This window comes from Nannobrachium achirus (genome assembly GCF_963921795.1).
Source record: "Nannobrachium achirus genome assembly, chromosome: 23".
NCBI classification, from domain to species: Eukaryota; Metazoa; Chordata; class Actinopteri; order Myctophiformes; family Myctophidae; genus Nannobrachium; species Nannobrachium achirus.
This window is the reverse complement of record NC_137830.1, coordinates 6,497,760-6,516,188: the sequence shown is the minus strand read 5'-3', so window position 1 is coordinate 6,516,188 and position 18,429 is coordinate 6,497,760. Positions and strand designations below refer to the sequence as shown.

The following is an 18,429-nucleotide window of genomic DNA, read 5'->3' as shown; positions in this document are numbered from 1 at the left end:
GGGGGTCCGCGGCCAAATACATATAATTCCAGGGGGTCCTTGACCTGAAAGATTTTGAGATCCACTGACGTAGAAACATATATTTTTTTTTTTGTTTTTCAAAAACCTTAGAAGGATATACAAGACATTTATAGAATCGAGTCAAAAGTATTCAAAGACTTGCACAAATGTTCAGCGCACTTGGTGCCGCACTTGGTGCCTGCCGCACTCTGTGCCGCGCTGTGAGCTTGTATATCTGCTATTTTCCAATAGTTAAAGCATAAAATAATGGTTAAAGTGATAATGCATTACTGGCCTAAATGGATTAAAAACCGGGGGTGTTTTCTGGTTTTCTAAATTGAGCCGCGTGCAGACCTCCACGCGTTGGTGTCTGCGTTGAGAACGCTATCGGCTCCATATCGCTGGATTGCATTAGCAATAATGACTTCATTTGTCTATGACACCCCACCCTCATCCCCCCCGCTGGCTTTCTTATTTGCCTCCGGATGATGAGCTAAAAAACCCTCTATCGCAAGACAAATGGAACAAGAGGGGAAACAAATGGGGACACTCGTGTGTGTGCTATTTTAATTCAATTTCACAAGGGGAGAGAATTTACCTGTCAATTTGACTGATAAATGCAGTCAGAGTGGAAGTGATTTTTTTTCCAGTCACCCAAGTGTTAAGAGCGTCTGCTAAATGCCTAAATTGTAAATTGTTGTATGAGACGGTTAAGGTGCCCTTACACTAGCCCCATACTTAGTTTTGGGGGCTTTTTCGCCTTTATTTGGATCGTACAGCAGAGTGTGACTGACGGGAGAGACAAGGGGTGACACGCAGGTCGTCGGGCTCGGGAATCGAACCTGCGACTCGCTGTCAGGCCGCATTAGAGCCAACGTTATGTGGCGTAACCCCCAGGAACTAGCAATACCCACATAAAGATGACCATGTGTTGTTAGCTTTGTTTGCGGTGCGAGCATGTGTTTTGTCCTTAAAGGACAACTTTGTTTATTTTTCAACAAGCGTTCATATTTTAGATTGTAATTAGAGAAAAGAAAAGATGAGTGTTAAAATGTTTTAATTTACAGCTTTCTCTAGTTTTAGCCATTTTACGGATATTGATTTCAGTGGTTGGCCGTTGGGGGCATGCTTACAACTGGCTAAATATGTATGTTTAGATACAATAAGCCCATTCCCAAGATGCACCACAATATTTCATGGGCAGATGTGACTTATGGGGGCTGGTAGTGTCACTGTAAATAGTAATACAAAAAATTGCCCGCTTATTGTGTCTAATAAGACGCATTTAGGCACTTGGACGCATGCCCCCATGCACCCCCTGAAATCAAAGTAATAAAAATCTCTAAAACAATAGAAAGAAGAAAATCTTTTTTAACACTCATATTTTCTTTTCTCTAATTACAATCTAAACTATGGACCTTTGTTGTAAAAAGTTGTCCTTTAAAGCAGAGGCAGTGGACCTGTGTGTGTGTGTGTGTGTGTGTGTGTGTGTGTGTGTGTGTGTGTGTGTGTGTGTGTGTGTGTGTGTGTGTGTGTGTGTGTGTGTGTGTGTGTGTGTGTGTGTGTGTGTGTGTGTGTGTGTGTGTGTGTGTGTGTGTGTGTGCATATGTGTGTCATTTTCCATACGCCCAAGAATCGCTACGGCGCTCTCGTGCGTATTTACAAATCATCAGCCGTTCTCGTTCACATCATCGATAACACGTCGCTCGGTCCAAATGAAGAGGGATCCTCCGCGGGTTCTTGTCAGCGTTGTCGCGGCCCGTGCAACACCGCCGCCATCGATCCGCCCCGCACTCCTGTTCATTCCCATCGACCCGTCCTCAAACCGTGATGGATGTCCTGGGACTGCCGCTGTCCCGTCTCCCACCAGACGCGCGCAGGAAGGGCAACGACGCCTCGCACCGTTTAACACGTGTAACCACGACTGGAACCACTTTAAGCATTATTTTATGCTTTAACTATTGAAAAATAGCAGATATACAAGCTCACAGCGCGGCACCGAGTGCCACGCTGCGAGCTTGTAGATCTGCTATTTTTAAATTAATTCTTGCAGGGTTAAAGCTCATTAAATTGTCACTTAATATATTTTCAGTTAAATACTCTTATAGCTACCGTATGTTGGTTTGTTTACTGTTAAGAGTGGGAAAACAATGTTACTCTTTAATCATCTGGAGCCACATGGATGAAAAACATTCATATCTGCTTTTTTCTTTTTCATCTGCAAGAATGGCTACTGTATGTGTGTGAGAGAATGCATTATTTGTAAGTCTATATCTCTAGAGTGTGAGTGTGTGTGTGTGCGTGTGCGCGTGCGTGTGCTTGTGTGTGTGTGTGTGCGTGTGCGTGTGCGTGTGCGCGCGCGCGCGTGTTTTTCCCCTGGCGACAGCCCGTTGTGTAATAGCAGCCACCAATCCTGTAAGGTTCATCGGGGGGGCGCTAGTCGACAACATCCACAGACAGCCACCATCACCCCCCTGGTGACCCTTAGTTCCTTCCACCAAATGAACCCCCAGCCCCATACCAAACCCCCACCACTCAGCCCCGAACCAAATGAACCCCCAGCCCCACACCAAACCCCCACCACTCAGCCCTAAACCAAATGAACCCCCAGCCTCACACCACAAACCCCCAACACTCAGTCCTGAAGTACCTCTCCTCAAAGCCCGGGCCGTATAACCCAGGCCCTGACGGGGCTCTCAAGGAAGCAAGGTTTTTTTTGTCAGCCTTTTAGTGGAAGCCGTTATGCTCGTTTATGACATTGAATTGTGAACTGAAGCTGTAAAGCTTTGATGGATGGGTTTGAGTCAGAGGAGGTTGGTGTTAATCCTGGAGGAGGGACATGTCTTTGCTATAGAGTACGGAATGGTACGGTAAAGACAACATGGGAGTTCTAAAGGTTAATGTGTCGTGCAAGTACAAAAGGATGTACTGTGATAGAGACAGGCACGTGCACACATAGACATCAAAGGGGGCTTGAGCACATGTCCTTTTGCCTGTCTATAAAAAAGTGCCCTCTCCAGAACCATGAATCATTCATGCTGCTGTAAAAACTGCATTCAGAATGCAGTTTTTACTATGGTGAAAGAAATACAAATGCCCCTCTTTCCATGCCATACCTGAAGGCAGCCAAAATGTTCAAATATTACGTAAGAAAGAGGCAAACATTGTGAAAATAGCCGCGGGTCCCTTGTTCAAATATGATTATTTTGGAGGTGTTGCGGCCTGAAGAGTTTGGGAACCCTTGCGTAAGTCTTTTCATAAACAAACGGACTACTTTCTATACGTGCACGTACGGGGGGGGGGGGGGGGGGCTTCACCCTTGGCTGACCGTCAGTGCATCGACTGCAAAAAACGGCAACGTCCTGATTAAGTCTGTTTGATTACGACTGGAGACCTGCGTGTTTCCACTCTCTGTCCCGAACCTCCTGCAGTGCTTTCTACTCTCCTATATTCATGAATAAATAAAAAATGCAGCTTTTTATTTGTATGGTACCGTTGGCCTCAATATCAACCCTCCATGAGGTTTTAAAGGGGTTTGGAGTTTGGGGTCATGCTGCTTGTAGCTGGACTTCTATCCGGTGGTGGAAAGTAACCAAGTACATGTACTATAAGTACTGTACATGAGTACAATGTTGAGTAGTGAAAGTCCACTACGATTATTAGAAAACTTTAGTCACAAGCTACTTTGTCGATTTAGATTATTACTACACGACATACATTACCCACGTCAGCCCTATATACATTTTGACCAGTTGAAAATAGACGATCTACAAGCTCACAATGTGAGTCTGCGGTTCTAATTGCCATGGGGAGTTCATTCCACAGTTTGGGGGCAAGAGGGAGAGTCTAGGACGAGTGGATTTTTGTCCTGGGGTTTTTAGCGAGGGTTCTGTCAGCATCCCTGTGTTGGCTGATCTGAGTGAACGGGTGAGGTTGTAGGGATTGATCAGGGTTTGGAGGTATGGAGGAGCCGTACCTGTGGTTGCTGGCAGCAACCGGGAGCCAGTTTGGAGAAGGAGGGAGACATGGGAAATCTTTGGCTGGCTGAAGACCAATCGTGCTGCGGGATGAACACAAACTGTTACTTTAATGGATTCACATTTTTTAAATAGCAAAACTAGCACATCTGCATTCTGCTACTTTTGATGCTTTCGAGTTATGCTGTAGTATGATCTCCATTCAGAAACATTGCCATTCAGAAGATTCAGAAGAAGCATTCTAAATGGAGGTGTCACCTAACCGTAACCTAAACCCTATAACCCTAACCTCAGTGGGGGTATTTCTGAATGGAGATGTTTCTAAGTGGGGTTGCTTCTGAATGGAGGTCTGCCCCCAGTATGATCAAGTAGGACGTTAATTTACGAGGAAAAAAACCTGCAAAAAGTTAAAACATGGAGATAAGAGGTTTCTGCCTGACAGCAATGATATAAAGGCTTGGGTGAAAAAAAGGCAAGCCTGACGCCAAGAATGAGTTTTATCCCCTCCATTCACACACACACACAGAGAGAGAGAGAGAGAGAGAGAGAGAGAGAAAGTAACAAAAACATCATGATTGATTGATGAACTTTTTTCCTTGTATATTTTAGTGTAGCTCTTAACGCGTCGACAAGTGACATTCTGTTTGTTTGTATCTTTCACTCACATGTCTTGTAGCCTGTCATTACTGTTTTACCGAACAGATTGCTGCCCTCTCGCTTCCTCTCTCTTCAATTCAAAGGAGCTGGGGCGCCTGCTGGACTAGCGGTCCAGGCGCGTACCACATAGGCTCTGATGATGCCTGACAGCGGGCCGCGGGTCCGATCGCAACGATCTTTGGTACATTTCACTCCCCGTCCCTCTCTGAATGGGAAGGTGAGGAGCTAGAGGGGGTGAGGAACCAAATATTTTGGGCCAGGGACCCCCATACAAAAATAGCAGATCTACCAGTAAGACTCCCTAATCGGGAGATAAGCGGCCTGATGGTGGCGCTAAATGGGACAGATCAATGTTGATGACGTGAGTGTAGACATACTGTGTACCGCTTTGCGTGATTTTAGGGAAAATCTGTAGGAGCAGTGTCCAGAAATGTATTTTGCAAGAATCGGCCTCATGGTGGCGCTAGAAGAGGGCCATGTGAGAAATGAGGGGTGGAGGTTGTGGTTTGGCAGCCAAGGAGTGTGTGTGTGCAAAGTTTGACGTGGATAGGGGCAACAGTGGCGGAGATATGAGTAGGGCAAAAGTGTGACATGACTGACGGACAGAAAACTTAATGTCTCTCTCTGTTTCTTGTCTACCTACACTCTACTATCAGTAAAGGAAGGACTTAATGCTTTATTGGCATGAGGAAACATACGTTTACATTGCCGAAACAAAAGTGTGACAAAACGACAAGGGTAGTTAAACTGTAAAATGTGTGCTTTTTCTGTCAGACATAGTTATGCATCTCTTTCTCCTCTCTCTCTCTCTCTCTCTCTCTCTCTCTCTCTCTCTCTCTCTCTCTCTCTCTCTCTCTCTCTCTCCCTCTCTCCCCCAGAGTGCTCAGTTCTACAAGGTGACCACAGAGAACTACCACAAGGCTGCGGACCAAGTCAACGCTAAGTTCAGGTAGGTCTTGGTGGCGGACACGGTATTGCGACAAACTCAACTCTTTTCATATCAAGGTCCATTATTATTATGGCAGAGGAAACCATGCAAGGCACCAACCTGCTCACCGGGAGCAACTAGGGGTTCAGAGTCTTGCTCAAGGACTCTTCCACACTAACTCACGCCAACGTGGTCACCGGCCCGACCTTAATCTATTTAGGCCTAGAATTATTGAACGCTTTAGCTATTGAAAAATAGCAGATATACAAGCTCACAGCGCGGCACCGAGTGCCGCGCTGCGAGCTTGTAGATCTACTATTTTTGAAAAAGTCGAACGTTTGTAACTCAAATATTGCTTCTGGGGGGGGTCCCTGGAACTAAATATTTTGAGATGGGGGTCCAAATACATATAATTTTGGGGGTCCTTCACATGAAAAAGTTTGAGAACCACGGAGAAACATATATATTTTTTTTCTAAAAAACCTTAGAAGGATTCAAAAGACAGTTATAGAATCGGGTAAAAGATTGTGTCAAAATTCAGATTTTCATGATTTTTCAAAAATAGCAGATCTACAATCTCGCAGCTCAGGATCGAACAAGCGGCCGCTCAACCTCCTGAGCCACTGCCGCCCCATCATAGCTGCGGGAGGCCTGTCAATCAGAGGCCTGTTAGCTAGACTCTTTAGACCAGAGCGTTTCAAACTTTCTTGTCACCCCTGTGAATAAGTTTTAATCCACGGCACCCCTGAATTACCATCTTTCATTCTTAGAGATGGTAGGCTAGTGGGCAACGTTGTTTTCTCACTCAACAGTAAACGAACCAACATAAAGTGCATCTGCACATTCCTAAAGTGACAATTTAAGGACTTACCGGGGCAAGCTGCCCAGATCACACACGTCACACGGGTCTTTTCACTCTCAAAAAGCGCCTGTAATGTATTTGAAACTGCATGGCAGTGCACATCATGGGGTGACCACTGCTTGCCTCCTGTGATTATTATTATTATTTTTTTCTGTTTATGTGGTTGCTGAGTGAGGTCAGCAGACAAAAGTGAAGTGAGTGAGATGAAAAAAAAAAACCTGGGTGAAATCTGCCAATCTCAACAGGAAACATCGGTATTAATACCTCTAATATGACGAATTAAACATTGGTCAATTTGTCAAATATTAGAGTTGCGAGGCGTTCTGAGCGTGTAGACCTGCTTGCTATTTTCACAATAGAACCGTGTTGTACAACATGTAATGCCTCAACTCTTAGTGCTCATCAGGGTGTGGGGGGTCCCAGTTAAAATATGATTATTTTGGGGGTCGCGGCCTGAAAAGGTTGAGAACCACTGTACTACAGTAGCAGCAGGACTAGTTTTGTTGTCTTGCTCTCCTCTGGGGATTTTCAACGTTGAGGAAATCAAAGAGGCTGCGAGACAAAATGTCTCTGCTCTTATTATTCACCCTGAGGCCTGCAGAAAAAGATCTTATCTGTGGCTGTCTGTCTGTCATAACACAGACAATATCCATATCGTACTCTATCCAATGTACCTGCACGCACACACACATGCACATACACGTAGGCACGCATGCATGCACGCTTGCACATAGGTATTGCTATGGTCGCGAGGACACCATTTTCAGACGCCGATTTTATGATTGCCATTTATTTATTTTATTCCTGACCATAAATCTTGAGAATGTACTTATTATTATACAGTATCAGAGCTCACAGCACCGTCTGCGATACTGCACTGTGGGCTTGTAGGTCTGATATTTTTGTTCAATATGAAGTCAACATCACTATAAATCAAACCTCTAAATGTCTAATTCTAAATATATGTTTTCTCTAAAAAGATATTCTAAAAATATTGCTTGGTTATTTCTCTCACAAAATATGGCAACAAAAGTCTGTAATGTAACCCCATACTGTACACAGACACACACTGTCCGTGGTGGAAGATACTCAATGTCTTTACTCAAGTAAAAAATAATGCAATATAGAAATACTAATTTAAAAGTAAAAAGTCCGGAATTCAGAATGTGCTTGAGTAAAAGCACAAAAGTACTGGCATCAAATATTCTGTACTTAAAGTACTAAAAGTAAAAGTACAAAATGTTTGAAAATAGCAGATCTACAAGCTCACAACGCCTCGCGATGCGACACGTTGTGAGCTTGTAGATCGGCTATTTTCAAATGGCCTAGGTATAAAATGAGGGCTAAAGTGAATTAATGTTAATTAAGTGTTATAATATAATCATTTATACAGTGGTGTAAAGTAACTAAGTACATTTACTTAAGTACTCTACTTGAGTACACTTTTGATGTATGTATACTTTCCTTGAGTATTTCCAGTTTCCAATACTTTTACTTCTACTCCATTACATCTCGGATACAAATATTGTACTTTTACTCCACTACAATTATTTGAAAATTTTAGTTAGCCCTATTGTAGCCCTATTTTATACGTAGGGAATTTGAAAAATAGCCGATCTACAAGCTCACAGCGTGTCGCATTGTGACACGTTGTGAGCTTGTAGATCGTCTATTTTCAAACATTTTAGTACTTTTACTTTTGGTACTTCAACTATATTTCGATGCTAATACTTTTGTACTTTTACTCGAGTAACATTTGAACACAGGCCTTTTGCTTGTAACAATCAATCAATCAAACTTTATTTATATAGCACACATACGATGTTGTCACAAGACTATGGATTTCTGAACTTCCCACAGCTCTCCTAAGAGACTTGGACTGGACTTGGAGTAGAATTTCTTTTTGTTGCAATTTTATTATGAACATTAGTGAGGACCTGTTATAATTATGAAGATAGGTTGAAAAGTGGTGAAGCCCTCCTTTAAAACCCATTCAGGCCTAGAATTATTGAATGCTTTAACCAGTGAAAAATAGCAGATATACAAGCTCACAGCGCGGCACCGAGTGCCGCGCTGCGAGCTTGTAGATCTGCTATTTTTGAAAAAGTCGTGAAAATGTGTGCAAATCTTTGAATATATGTATTTTAAAGCGAACATTTGTAACTCAAATTTTGCTTCTGGGTGGTCCCTGGAACTAAATATTTTGATATGGGGGTCCGTAGCCAAATACATATCAGTTTGGGGGTCCTTCACATGAAAAAGTTTGAGAACCGCTGACATTGTAGCCTCTCAAGAACAGACTAACTGAGCTCCAGTTAATGTGAAAAGGACTTTTTCTTTGACGATGGCTGGCCAGATTGCTGACATAGAAACATAGGTTTTTCAAAAAACCTTAGAAGGATTCAAAAGACACTTATAGAATCGGGTCAAAATTCAAATTTTCACGATTTTTCAAAAATAGCAGATCTACAAGCTCGCAGCGCGGCACTTGGTGCCGCGCTGTGAGCTTGTATATCTGCTATTTTTCAATAGTTAAAGCATAAAATAATGATACACAATAATGTGTGCCCGTTCTAAATGGGTTAAGTACAGTACTGAAGTAAATCTATTTAGTTACTTTACACCACTGTACAGAAGACAACAGGAACGGCTCAATCTCACGCTCTCCTCCGCATCCAGACACACCCAGAACCAAACCCAATAAAGATCCGTAGTCAGATCCCTCCAACGCAACGCCAGACCTTCCCACCATTTCATTAGGACACGCACACGCCCTGCGCGCTGCGCACCCCACCGTCCTAATCCAATCACGGGCCTAGCTAATGCACCCCTCCCCGTAATCCAATCACCCAATCACAGCTCTCTCTGACTCTCTCTCCGAAAGACTAGGAGCAAAACCAAACGCCCGTCACGTGGCTGCCCGGCCGAACGCAAACGCATGTTAAGCTCCACGTTGCTGGCTATACTGTAGCAGTTAGCGCCGGCGTAATGCTATTGCAGTGCACTTTTTTTTTCTCCTTACCCCTCCCTTCCCGTAATGCAATTTATGGGGAGGGAAAGTCTCGGTTGTCCAAAGCTTCCTCGGAGTCTGTGGCTTATGAACCCCCGGCGGGGCCCAGGCTAATCACTTTCCAGCATTTCTGAGGGAGACAATGATCCCGGCGTTAGCACCGGCTAATGACGAGCTAACGCGATTAGCCTAGCCTCCCCAGAGGAGTCCCCTTTCCCCAGAGCCCCACCCACCTTCCTCCCTGCATTACTATGGAGCCTAATGGCCTCTTATTAACCTATTTAGAACGGGTACACATCATTGCGTAATATTATTTCATGCTTTAAATATAAAAAAAATGGCAGATATACAAGCTCGCAGCGCGGCACCGAGTGCCGCGCTGCGAGCTTGTAGATCTGATATTTTTGAAAAATTGTGAACATTTGAATTTTGACCCGATTTTTTCCTGATTCTATAAGTGTCTTCTAAATCCTGCTAAGGTTTTTTTGATAAACACATGTTTCTACGTTTGTGGTTCTCAAACTTTTTCATGTCAAGGACCCCCAAAATGATATGTATTTGGCCACGGACCTCCATCTCAAACTATTTAGTTCCAGGGACCACCCAGAAGCAAAATTTGAGTTACAAACGTTCGCTTTAAAGATACATGTATTCAAAGATTTGCACACATTTTCGAAAACTTTTTTCAAAAATAGCAGATCTACAAGCTCGCAGCGCGGCACTCGGTGCCGCGCTGTGAGCTTGTATATCTGCTATTTTTCAATAGTTAAAGCATTCAACAATTCTAGGGCTAAATGGCTTAAGGAGACAGATGGAACACGGAAGGGAGTGTCTTCTTTAGTTACATGTGTGTGCGTGTCAAGCCAGGGCTTAATGCGCAACGCGCATGACAGGTTGGGATACTTAATACCGCCGCCTCTGGTAATAATGATGCGAATGTGAGAGGGGGAAAAAATGTGTTTCCTGACGCCGTCGGGTCTCACGGTGTTTTGCAAATACGTCTCAGAGTTTACGGTAAAACATGGGTCTTGATTGGAGGGTTTACGGTAAAACATGGATCTTGATTGGAAGCCTGCGCAATGTTTGTTCCACTGTGTTGTTGTGAAGAAATAAATACACAACTGGAAGTTAAGTGGCGCCCCCCGGTTAGCCAATCAGATTACAGCGTCATGAATATGATGCCAATCCACTGGTGGAAAGTAACTAAGTACATGTACTAAGTACCTAACTTAACTTAACTAACTTGACTTTTACGGTCATGCTTCTATTCCACTACATCTCAGACGTTTTACTCCACAAGTGTTTGAAAACCTCTTAAAGAGGTAGTTTACCCACAAAATAACCCTTTTTCTATTGATTAATCACCCCATTGAGACTTGAATTCAGGGATATGTTTTAGTTTTTGTTGCATTCCAAAGGTAATAATTTGATGACCAGAAGTGGATCCCTACGGAGACACAAAGAGCCTGATTTGTGTCTCCATAGGGTACCTTTGCTGTTGTTAAAGGACAACTTTGTTTTTTTACAACAAGGGTTCATATTTTAGATTGTAATTAGAGAAAAGAAAAAGTGAGTTTTAAAATGTTGGGAAAAATGTGGGGCATGCGTACACATGGGGGCATGCGTACAAGTGGCTCAATATGTCTTTTTAGACACAATAAGCCAGCAGTTTCTTTATTGCTATTTACAGAAACACTTCTAGCCCCCATAAGTCACATCCAACCATGAAAGGTTGCGTTGTATCTTGGGAATGGGCTTATTCTGTGTAAAATTACATATTTATACACTTGTACGCATGCCCCAAACCACTGAAATAAAAATCTCCAAAACAATAGAAAGAAGTAAATGAAATAATTTTAACACTCATATTTTATATTCTTTAATTACAATCTAAAATATGAACCCTTGTTGTAAAAAACTAAACTTAAGTTTTCTGAAAAACGTGAAATATTCATTCAAAAAAATTAAAGTGAAATGTACATGGCAACAAAACAAAAAACAAAAAGGCTTGTAACGGTTTAGGCCGAATAGTAAAATGTTTGGGGTGCCAGCCAGGGAGTTAACCTGACAAAATGGCCAAAACCATTACACAAGGCTGCTATATAGAGGGTAGTAGGCACTCTCGCATATACACAACCTCTGGGAATACAGGGGTTCGTTCATTAAATAACACGCAATAACGGACACAACACAGCAACTTGCAGTTCAAAAGGTAAGTTATATTGAAAGTTCAGTTCCCGTATTCACAGTTCAGTTCACGTATTCACAGTTCAGTTCACAGTCACGTTTCAACAATAGCGTCGCGCATCACAGTTCGCATACAACCCGACAGTTCACATCCCCAATCCCTACTCCAATGTTAATGCTGCCGCACGTCCGCACGTACGCAGTTGCACAATGAAATCTCCTTGTTTGTATTCGCACCGCACGTCCGCACGCACGCAGTTGTACAGTGAAAGCCGTCTCCTTGTTTGTATTCGCACCGCACGGTCAGACCTGTACTCACGGCCAGGAACGGAAGTTTGTTGTTGAACTTGGTGAGCATTCACGCTCCGCTGAGGGTTTACTGTAGGTCACAGCAGATGCATCCTCCCTGCGCGATCCTCCAAGAACTCCTTCCTCCGGTGAAAACGAGGTGACCGCCGATATACGATAAACACTGTACGAGCTACAAACACAACAAACGTGGGCGGCGCAGCAACAATGGACGTGGCGTCCCTCTCCGTGGCTCCGAGCTGTCTCCTCGCCTGCAGACTCTCAGCCGCCTGAGTGACGTCACAGTTCATTCATAAAAGTGGTTGGAGCGGCGTGTGCGGCTCGCAGCGTAATGACGTTGAACTTGAACTAGTGGCGATTCTCCGCTAATCGTCACAGGCTTCCCAGTCTAAATGGGTTGCTTTTTCGCACAACGTTTAGGCCTGTCACAACTATGACATCATCGCCTAATCACAGTTATTTGGGATGATCGCAATAATCTTTTTGCCTAATCGTTTCCATGCTGAAAAAACCCAGACAGAGAAGATACAGTATAAGCAACTTTCTCAATACTAAAGAGAAAAAGTTATTGGAAGCTATTGCTGTGTGTGTGTGTGTGTGTGTGTGTGTGTGTGTGTGTGTGTGTGTGTGTGTGTGTGTGTGTGTGTGTGTGTGTGTGTGTGTGTGTGTGTGTGTGTGTGTGTGTGTGTGTGTGTGTGTGTGTGTGTGTGTGTGTGTGTGTGTTCGTGTGTCCATGCATGCAAATGTTGTGACATTTTTACATACTCTATAGTTCTCTCTGTGTGTGTGTGTGTGTGTGTGTGTGTGTGTGTGTGTGTGTGTGCGCGTGTGTGTGTGTAGTACAGCTGCTGTGCTCTTGTATTCCCGCCAGATTTTCCCGCCTGAACATGATGGAGTTCTCCCAACTGGAGCAATACTGCATCACACTGACCTCATTACATCCACACACACACACACACACACACACACACACACACACACACACACACACACACACACACACCGCCTCTTCACACAAAGAAAAAAGTGCATTGAAATAATAGAATAATTCTATTTTCCTCCACCTAGAACTTTGACACATGGATCATTTTATTTTTAAATAATGTAGTTCAGCAGTATGAGCTCACGCATGGCTCACCGAGGGGAATGCAAAGCAACGCAGGGGGAAATTAAATATAGCCTGTATCCGCAAGTACGAAAAAGGACTGTGTTGTTGGTTATTGTCGCACGTTTACACGTATAACATGGACATCGTATGAATACAAAGACGTGAATAAGATTTGATCAAAGGCCTCCTACCCACATGTCTACAGTACGTTCTTGTAACATATAACGCACAAACATTCGGGCAGAATTTCAGAAACGTTTTGAACTTTTTTTGCGTTTTTTTCACAAGTGAACACCGTGGTTGATCACCACTACAGCCTCCCACACACGCAATAAAGAACAGATATGCACGCTCCAAACGTGGGACGAAGCGATGCCTTTTGAGCTTGTAGATCTGATTTTCTATTTAACCCTGAAAAGCGACAGTCTCGGAGATATTATGCTACGCACGCGATTCACACCTTGGTCCTACAGCGTCCGCAGAGGCAACGGGAGCTTATTTGCTCTTGAGATATCTTTGACACTCGACACCAATGTACGACAGCACATACTTCTAGGATATATAGACACACACACACGCACGCACGCACACACACACACACACACACACACACACATCTGACCACGGCTCTTATATTTATTCTCCTCCTGAAGCTGGCTGTAGATAAGAGTTCTTCCCAATAAGCCGTTGAGAAGAGTCTCCCTCTCTCTCTCTCTCTCTCTCTCTCTCTCTCTCTCTCTCTCTCTCTCTCTCTCTCTCTCTCTCTCTCTCTCTGATTTATTCTCTGTCATTCAATCCACTGGAAGCTTTTATCCACCTCTGATGCACTATCACACTGTGTGACCTTTACTACACACCCACTGTATTTATGTATGTATGTATGTATGGAAAGGGGATGGCTTGGTTCACGTTATGCATGTACACTCTAAGAAAGAATTCTGTGACCGAGTAAATAGCACTATTAGAAAAAGTTATATTTACTCAATAAAATCACTGAATATCATGTATGTGATTGTTTGAGTAGGTCACACCAAACAAAATGAGTAAAAATCCAACTGTTCTTTTTGAGTTAGATGTACATATATTATTTGAGTTAATTTCATGAGAATAAATTAGTATTTGACCAACTGATTTTATTCATGAATTATACTCAATTTGTTTTGGTAATTTTCCTTCATAATATTTGAGTATGGAGTACTTATATGGATCAATTTAAAAAGACCCTTAATTATTATTCATTCCAACTTAATAATCTTTCATCTCTCACAACAACTTAAACAATTGAGTAGATATGACTAAGATTCAAAATTGTACACAAGGGTTCATGGGAAAGTTCTACTGGAACATTCTGTCAACAAACAGCAGCAGCACACATCTTCTTCAACAAGAAACCTGGAGAGTGTTTGCAAATATTGGTAAGTAGATTTACTGTATCTTTGTGCATATAGGCTACACAAATGTATTGGGTATAACTTATGTTCTTTACAAAGGTTTGCAGCTAGTTAAGGTTACAGTGAGAGGAATGTGCAAGCTAGGGTTGCCACCCGTTCCGTATAATACGGAATCGTTCCGTATTGGACAATTAAAAGATGCGTTCCGTATTGAACCAATACGGAACGCGGTTTGTTCCGTATTTAACCAAATGCCCCATAAAGGTCTGTCACACCAACCTCAACACAGAATTTAACAATAATGAATGAAATAAAACACAGGAAAAGACAGCAAAAGTCGCTGTGGTGCGCGCAGCGCTCTACGCTCTCCTGTCCTCTCGGCCCCTGTCTGCTCATGCACACTGCATGTCGCTGTCAATCACCGTTGCCTAGTTACAGTCAGTGAGATCACTGAACTTCCTCCAGTCCAGATGCACACCGCGGTGACCGCGCGCTTTAAAAATGTCGTCTGAATACAATACTCCACCACCTCAAAAAAGGACAGAAGCCTACAAAGGTACAGACGCGAGTGGGAAGAAACAAACCCGTGGCTTGACAGCGTCAGTGAAGGTTGCTTGCCAAGTGGAGAAAAATAACATGCAGTTGCCAGGTCTGATAATATAAGCCATGTTGGGCTAGGTTGGATAAAATACCATGCAGTGTTGCCAAATCTGACTATTATAAGTATTTTGGGCTCTTATTTCTGTAAAGTTGCTCAGGTTTAGGCTAGTGAAGCCTATTCAGCCTAAAGTAAAACATGTTTTATCTTTGTTGCTAATAAAGCACTTTAAACTTTAAGTATATAACTTAATGGTTTCTTGACTACCTTCGCTTTACTGACCACCAAGTGACCCAATACAAGAGCCAGGTTCAAATCATTCATACATTGCTTTATTTCATACAAAATTAACTTTTCATATTTTAGAAACAATTGGCCACTTCAAACTGCAAAACAATATAGGTTATACCATGTTGTGTGTTATAGTTATAACTATTCTATGCATTTCATGGGTTTGGGACTGCATTTTTTCGCCGGCCGGCGGCTGTGCCACGCGCACGGAACGCATGCACCGCGTGCCCGGAAGAGGTGTTCCTTATTTCAATTTCTGAAAGGTGGCAACCCTAGTGCAAGCCCTCTAGTCATTGTGACTTTTTGCATTTATTACAAGCTATGCACAGCTGCATACAATGGTGTGTACAATGAAGATAAAATGCACAGGTATAGGCCTACATTATTATCTACATGTCTTCTTTTTTACTCTCTTCCCCTCATCTCTGTCTTCCAGGTTAGTGCAAAGTTCAGGATGATCACCACACTGAATCTTGAGCCAAAATGTATGGCAATGTTGGACTTCTATACCCCCAAACTACTGTCCATGTTCCAGTCCAAGAAGGGCAGTTTGGGCACAAATGAGTATTGTACTTCAGGTATGAAACTTTCATTTACTCTAACTGCTTTAATTATATTTCACCTGGCTAATGACAATAATTACTATATTAATTTATGCTAAACTCATCTTTATCCCCTGCAACTCTCTCTCTCCTGATTATTCATTTCTAAATGTATGTCTTAATAGCTACTAAGGACAGTCTCCCAGCTTCCGTTGCTAAAACTGGGTTGTGGAAACAATTGTATTGCCAAAGTTTATGTTAGTTATGAAAGTGCAGTCATACTTTTTCTTTATTGTTCAAATAATTATTTTTCTATTCTGCAGAGAGGAATCCCCAATCAACGAACACGAGAGGTCATCATCCGATGTCTCATCGACCATCTGGAAGAAGATAGTGTCAAGATCAAGGACTTTCAAGTTAGTAAAATAAATGTTTTGACGTTTTAATGTCATCGTGGATGAGACCATCACATGCAAAGGAACAGCATAGTGATGTCCAGAGAATGAGGTTGTGACATTGGCTGAATGGCTGTTGCATCCGTTGCATGTCTGGTCCAACTGATTCAAGATTATGCCCAGGGCTGCATGTGTGGAGACAGCTAGGATTGCTCAATGTGTGTCTGTGTGTCTTGTAACATTTAGCCTGAAAGTGAGCTCTAAACAATTATCTTGGAGCTGCTGGTGCACCTGTCAGAGTAGAAGAGAAGTTGACAGAGGAGGTGATGATGAAGATGAAGATCTACCTGCTGCAGAACCAAGAGGACTCAGTGAATGAACCTACTGATGTAGGTATTGTGATTAAGGGCATCACTGCCCTCAACAATCTTGAGGATCTGCTGCTATCTGTTGGGACTGTTCTATGCCTTTAATCTGAGATACCCCAAGAACCTCAGATATGGTCTTGAGATGTTCCAAAAAGTACTAGTTGAGTTGGATCCTGGACACCTTTCAGCCAAAGTTCAGAGACTGAAAAAATGTCTGCTTGCCGACTACTGTTCAGCAAGATGCTCTCAGAAAGTGGGTATAACCTACTGAAAGTGGATTTATTGTCAAAACAGCATTTTTGCAATGGTATTTGTTGCTGATAGTAATTAGTTAATGTAAAGTGTTTGTTTCTGGTGCATTCGAGTCATAATGCAAACAGGTCAGTTTAGCATATAGACATTACACGTGTGCATAGTCAATATGTTTAAATGTTGAGCTACTGTAAATGCTTATTTATTATTTCATATTCCAAGTTGTGATTTTCTTTCATGCCAAATGGCCTCTGACTGTCTTTAATGTATTTTGTGGTTATGACTTACTGTTCATTTGATGGGCTCATTGTTCTTATGGTGCATAATGTTTGACAGACTGCTTACTTACAGTATGCACAGTTCAATTAGAGGTACTTATATACAGTATTGTGAACACACACTGCTCTTTAGTAAACAGAACATTTTAAAAGTGTCAGGGATACCCCTTTCCTGATCATTATCTTTAAACATATTGTTTTTGCAGGCATTATTGCATGTCATTTACATACTAAAGTATGTTGAATGTTCATACTTGATGTGGTGTTACACTGGTCAAAATTAGTTGATTAAAAACATAATTATCTGCATAATTATTTCATGTGTATTCATTTGACATCATGTACTCCTGGAGTAAAAGGTAAAGTAAATGAAAGGGGTAAATGGTATTATATGAATTAAATCAATAAAAGTAAATGAATAAAGTAAATGTGACATATTTGTTTTGTTAAATCATACTCTAATATTCAATTAGATCTACTTAATATTTCAATGTATTTACTTGTAGTCTTTTGTGGCATTGACTGAATAATTTAATTATATCTACTCAATTTCTTTAGGTCATTGTACTCAATTTTAGTTGTTAATAAGTACGTAAAAGTTTTGGTTACTTTTACTCAAATTAATTGAGTATCATCTACCTGATTTCATAACAGTAATATTTACTCAATATTTTGAGTGTAAAAATGTTTCACCAATAAAATTGAGTAGAGCCTAGTTTTTGTTTTAGAGTGTACTGTATGTATCTACTGTAAGTGGGATGGGTCTGTTCTCATCATTGGTGGATGTGTTGTATGTGCACATACACACATGTTGAATATATTGTGGTACAGGCTCAGGTGAATGGAAGAATGTATGTACAGTATGAATGAATGAATGAATGAATGAATGAATGTCATAGAGGATAAAGAAAAACACAATGAAGGCTTATTTACATGATGCAACAGTTAATTGAACTAAATGATTCTATAATTTATAAAATGATATACAAAAATATATATAAAATGATTACGAAAGAAAATTGATTGTCTATGTTGCGGTTGTGGCAGCTTGTAGACCAGCATTTTTCCCCCCCACAACACCATTGTACAACAGAGTATAAAGTGCGGCTTGAATGGTTTAATCATACTAATCATTCTCAATCAATCAATAATTTTCATGTCAATTCAGTGATATATAGTATATAACCTCAAGTGTGTGAGCGTACGTGCACAAGTGAGCGCGCTCACGTGCGTGCGTGTGTGCGTCACCCTAGACAGGTTGCAGTGACCCTGTGGG

The 18,429-nt window shown here is 41.9% G+C and overlaps 1 protein-coding gene across 1 annotated transcript in view; it reads left to right on the top strand.

Annotated features, from left to right (window-relative positions):
* chchd3a (coiled-coil-helix-coiled-coil-helix domain containing 3a) overlaps positions 1-18,429 on the top strand; it is a 214,003-nt gene that overhangs the window by 156,445 nt on the left and 39,129 nt on the right. Inside the window, exon 7 of the mRNA XM_080754100.1 lies at positions 5,513-5,583. Coding sequence (XP_080610226.1) covers positions 5,513-5,583 — 71 coding nt within the window. The remainder of the gene's footprint in view (positions 1-5,512; positions 5,584-18,429) is intronic.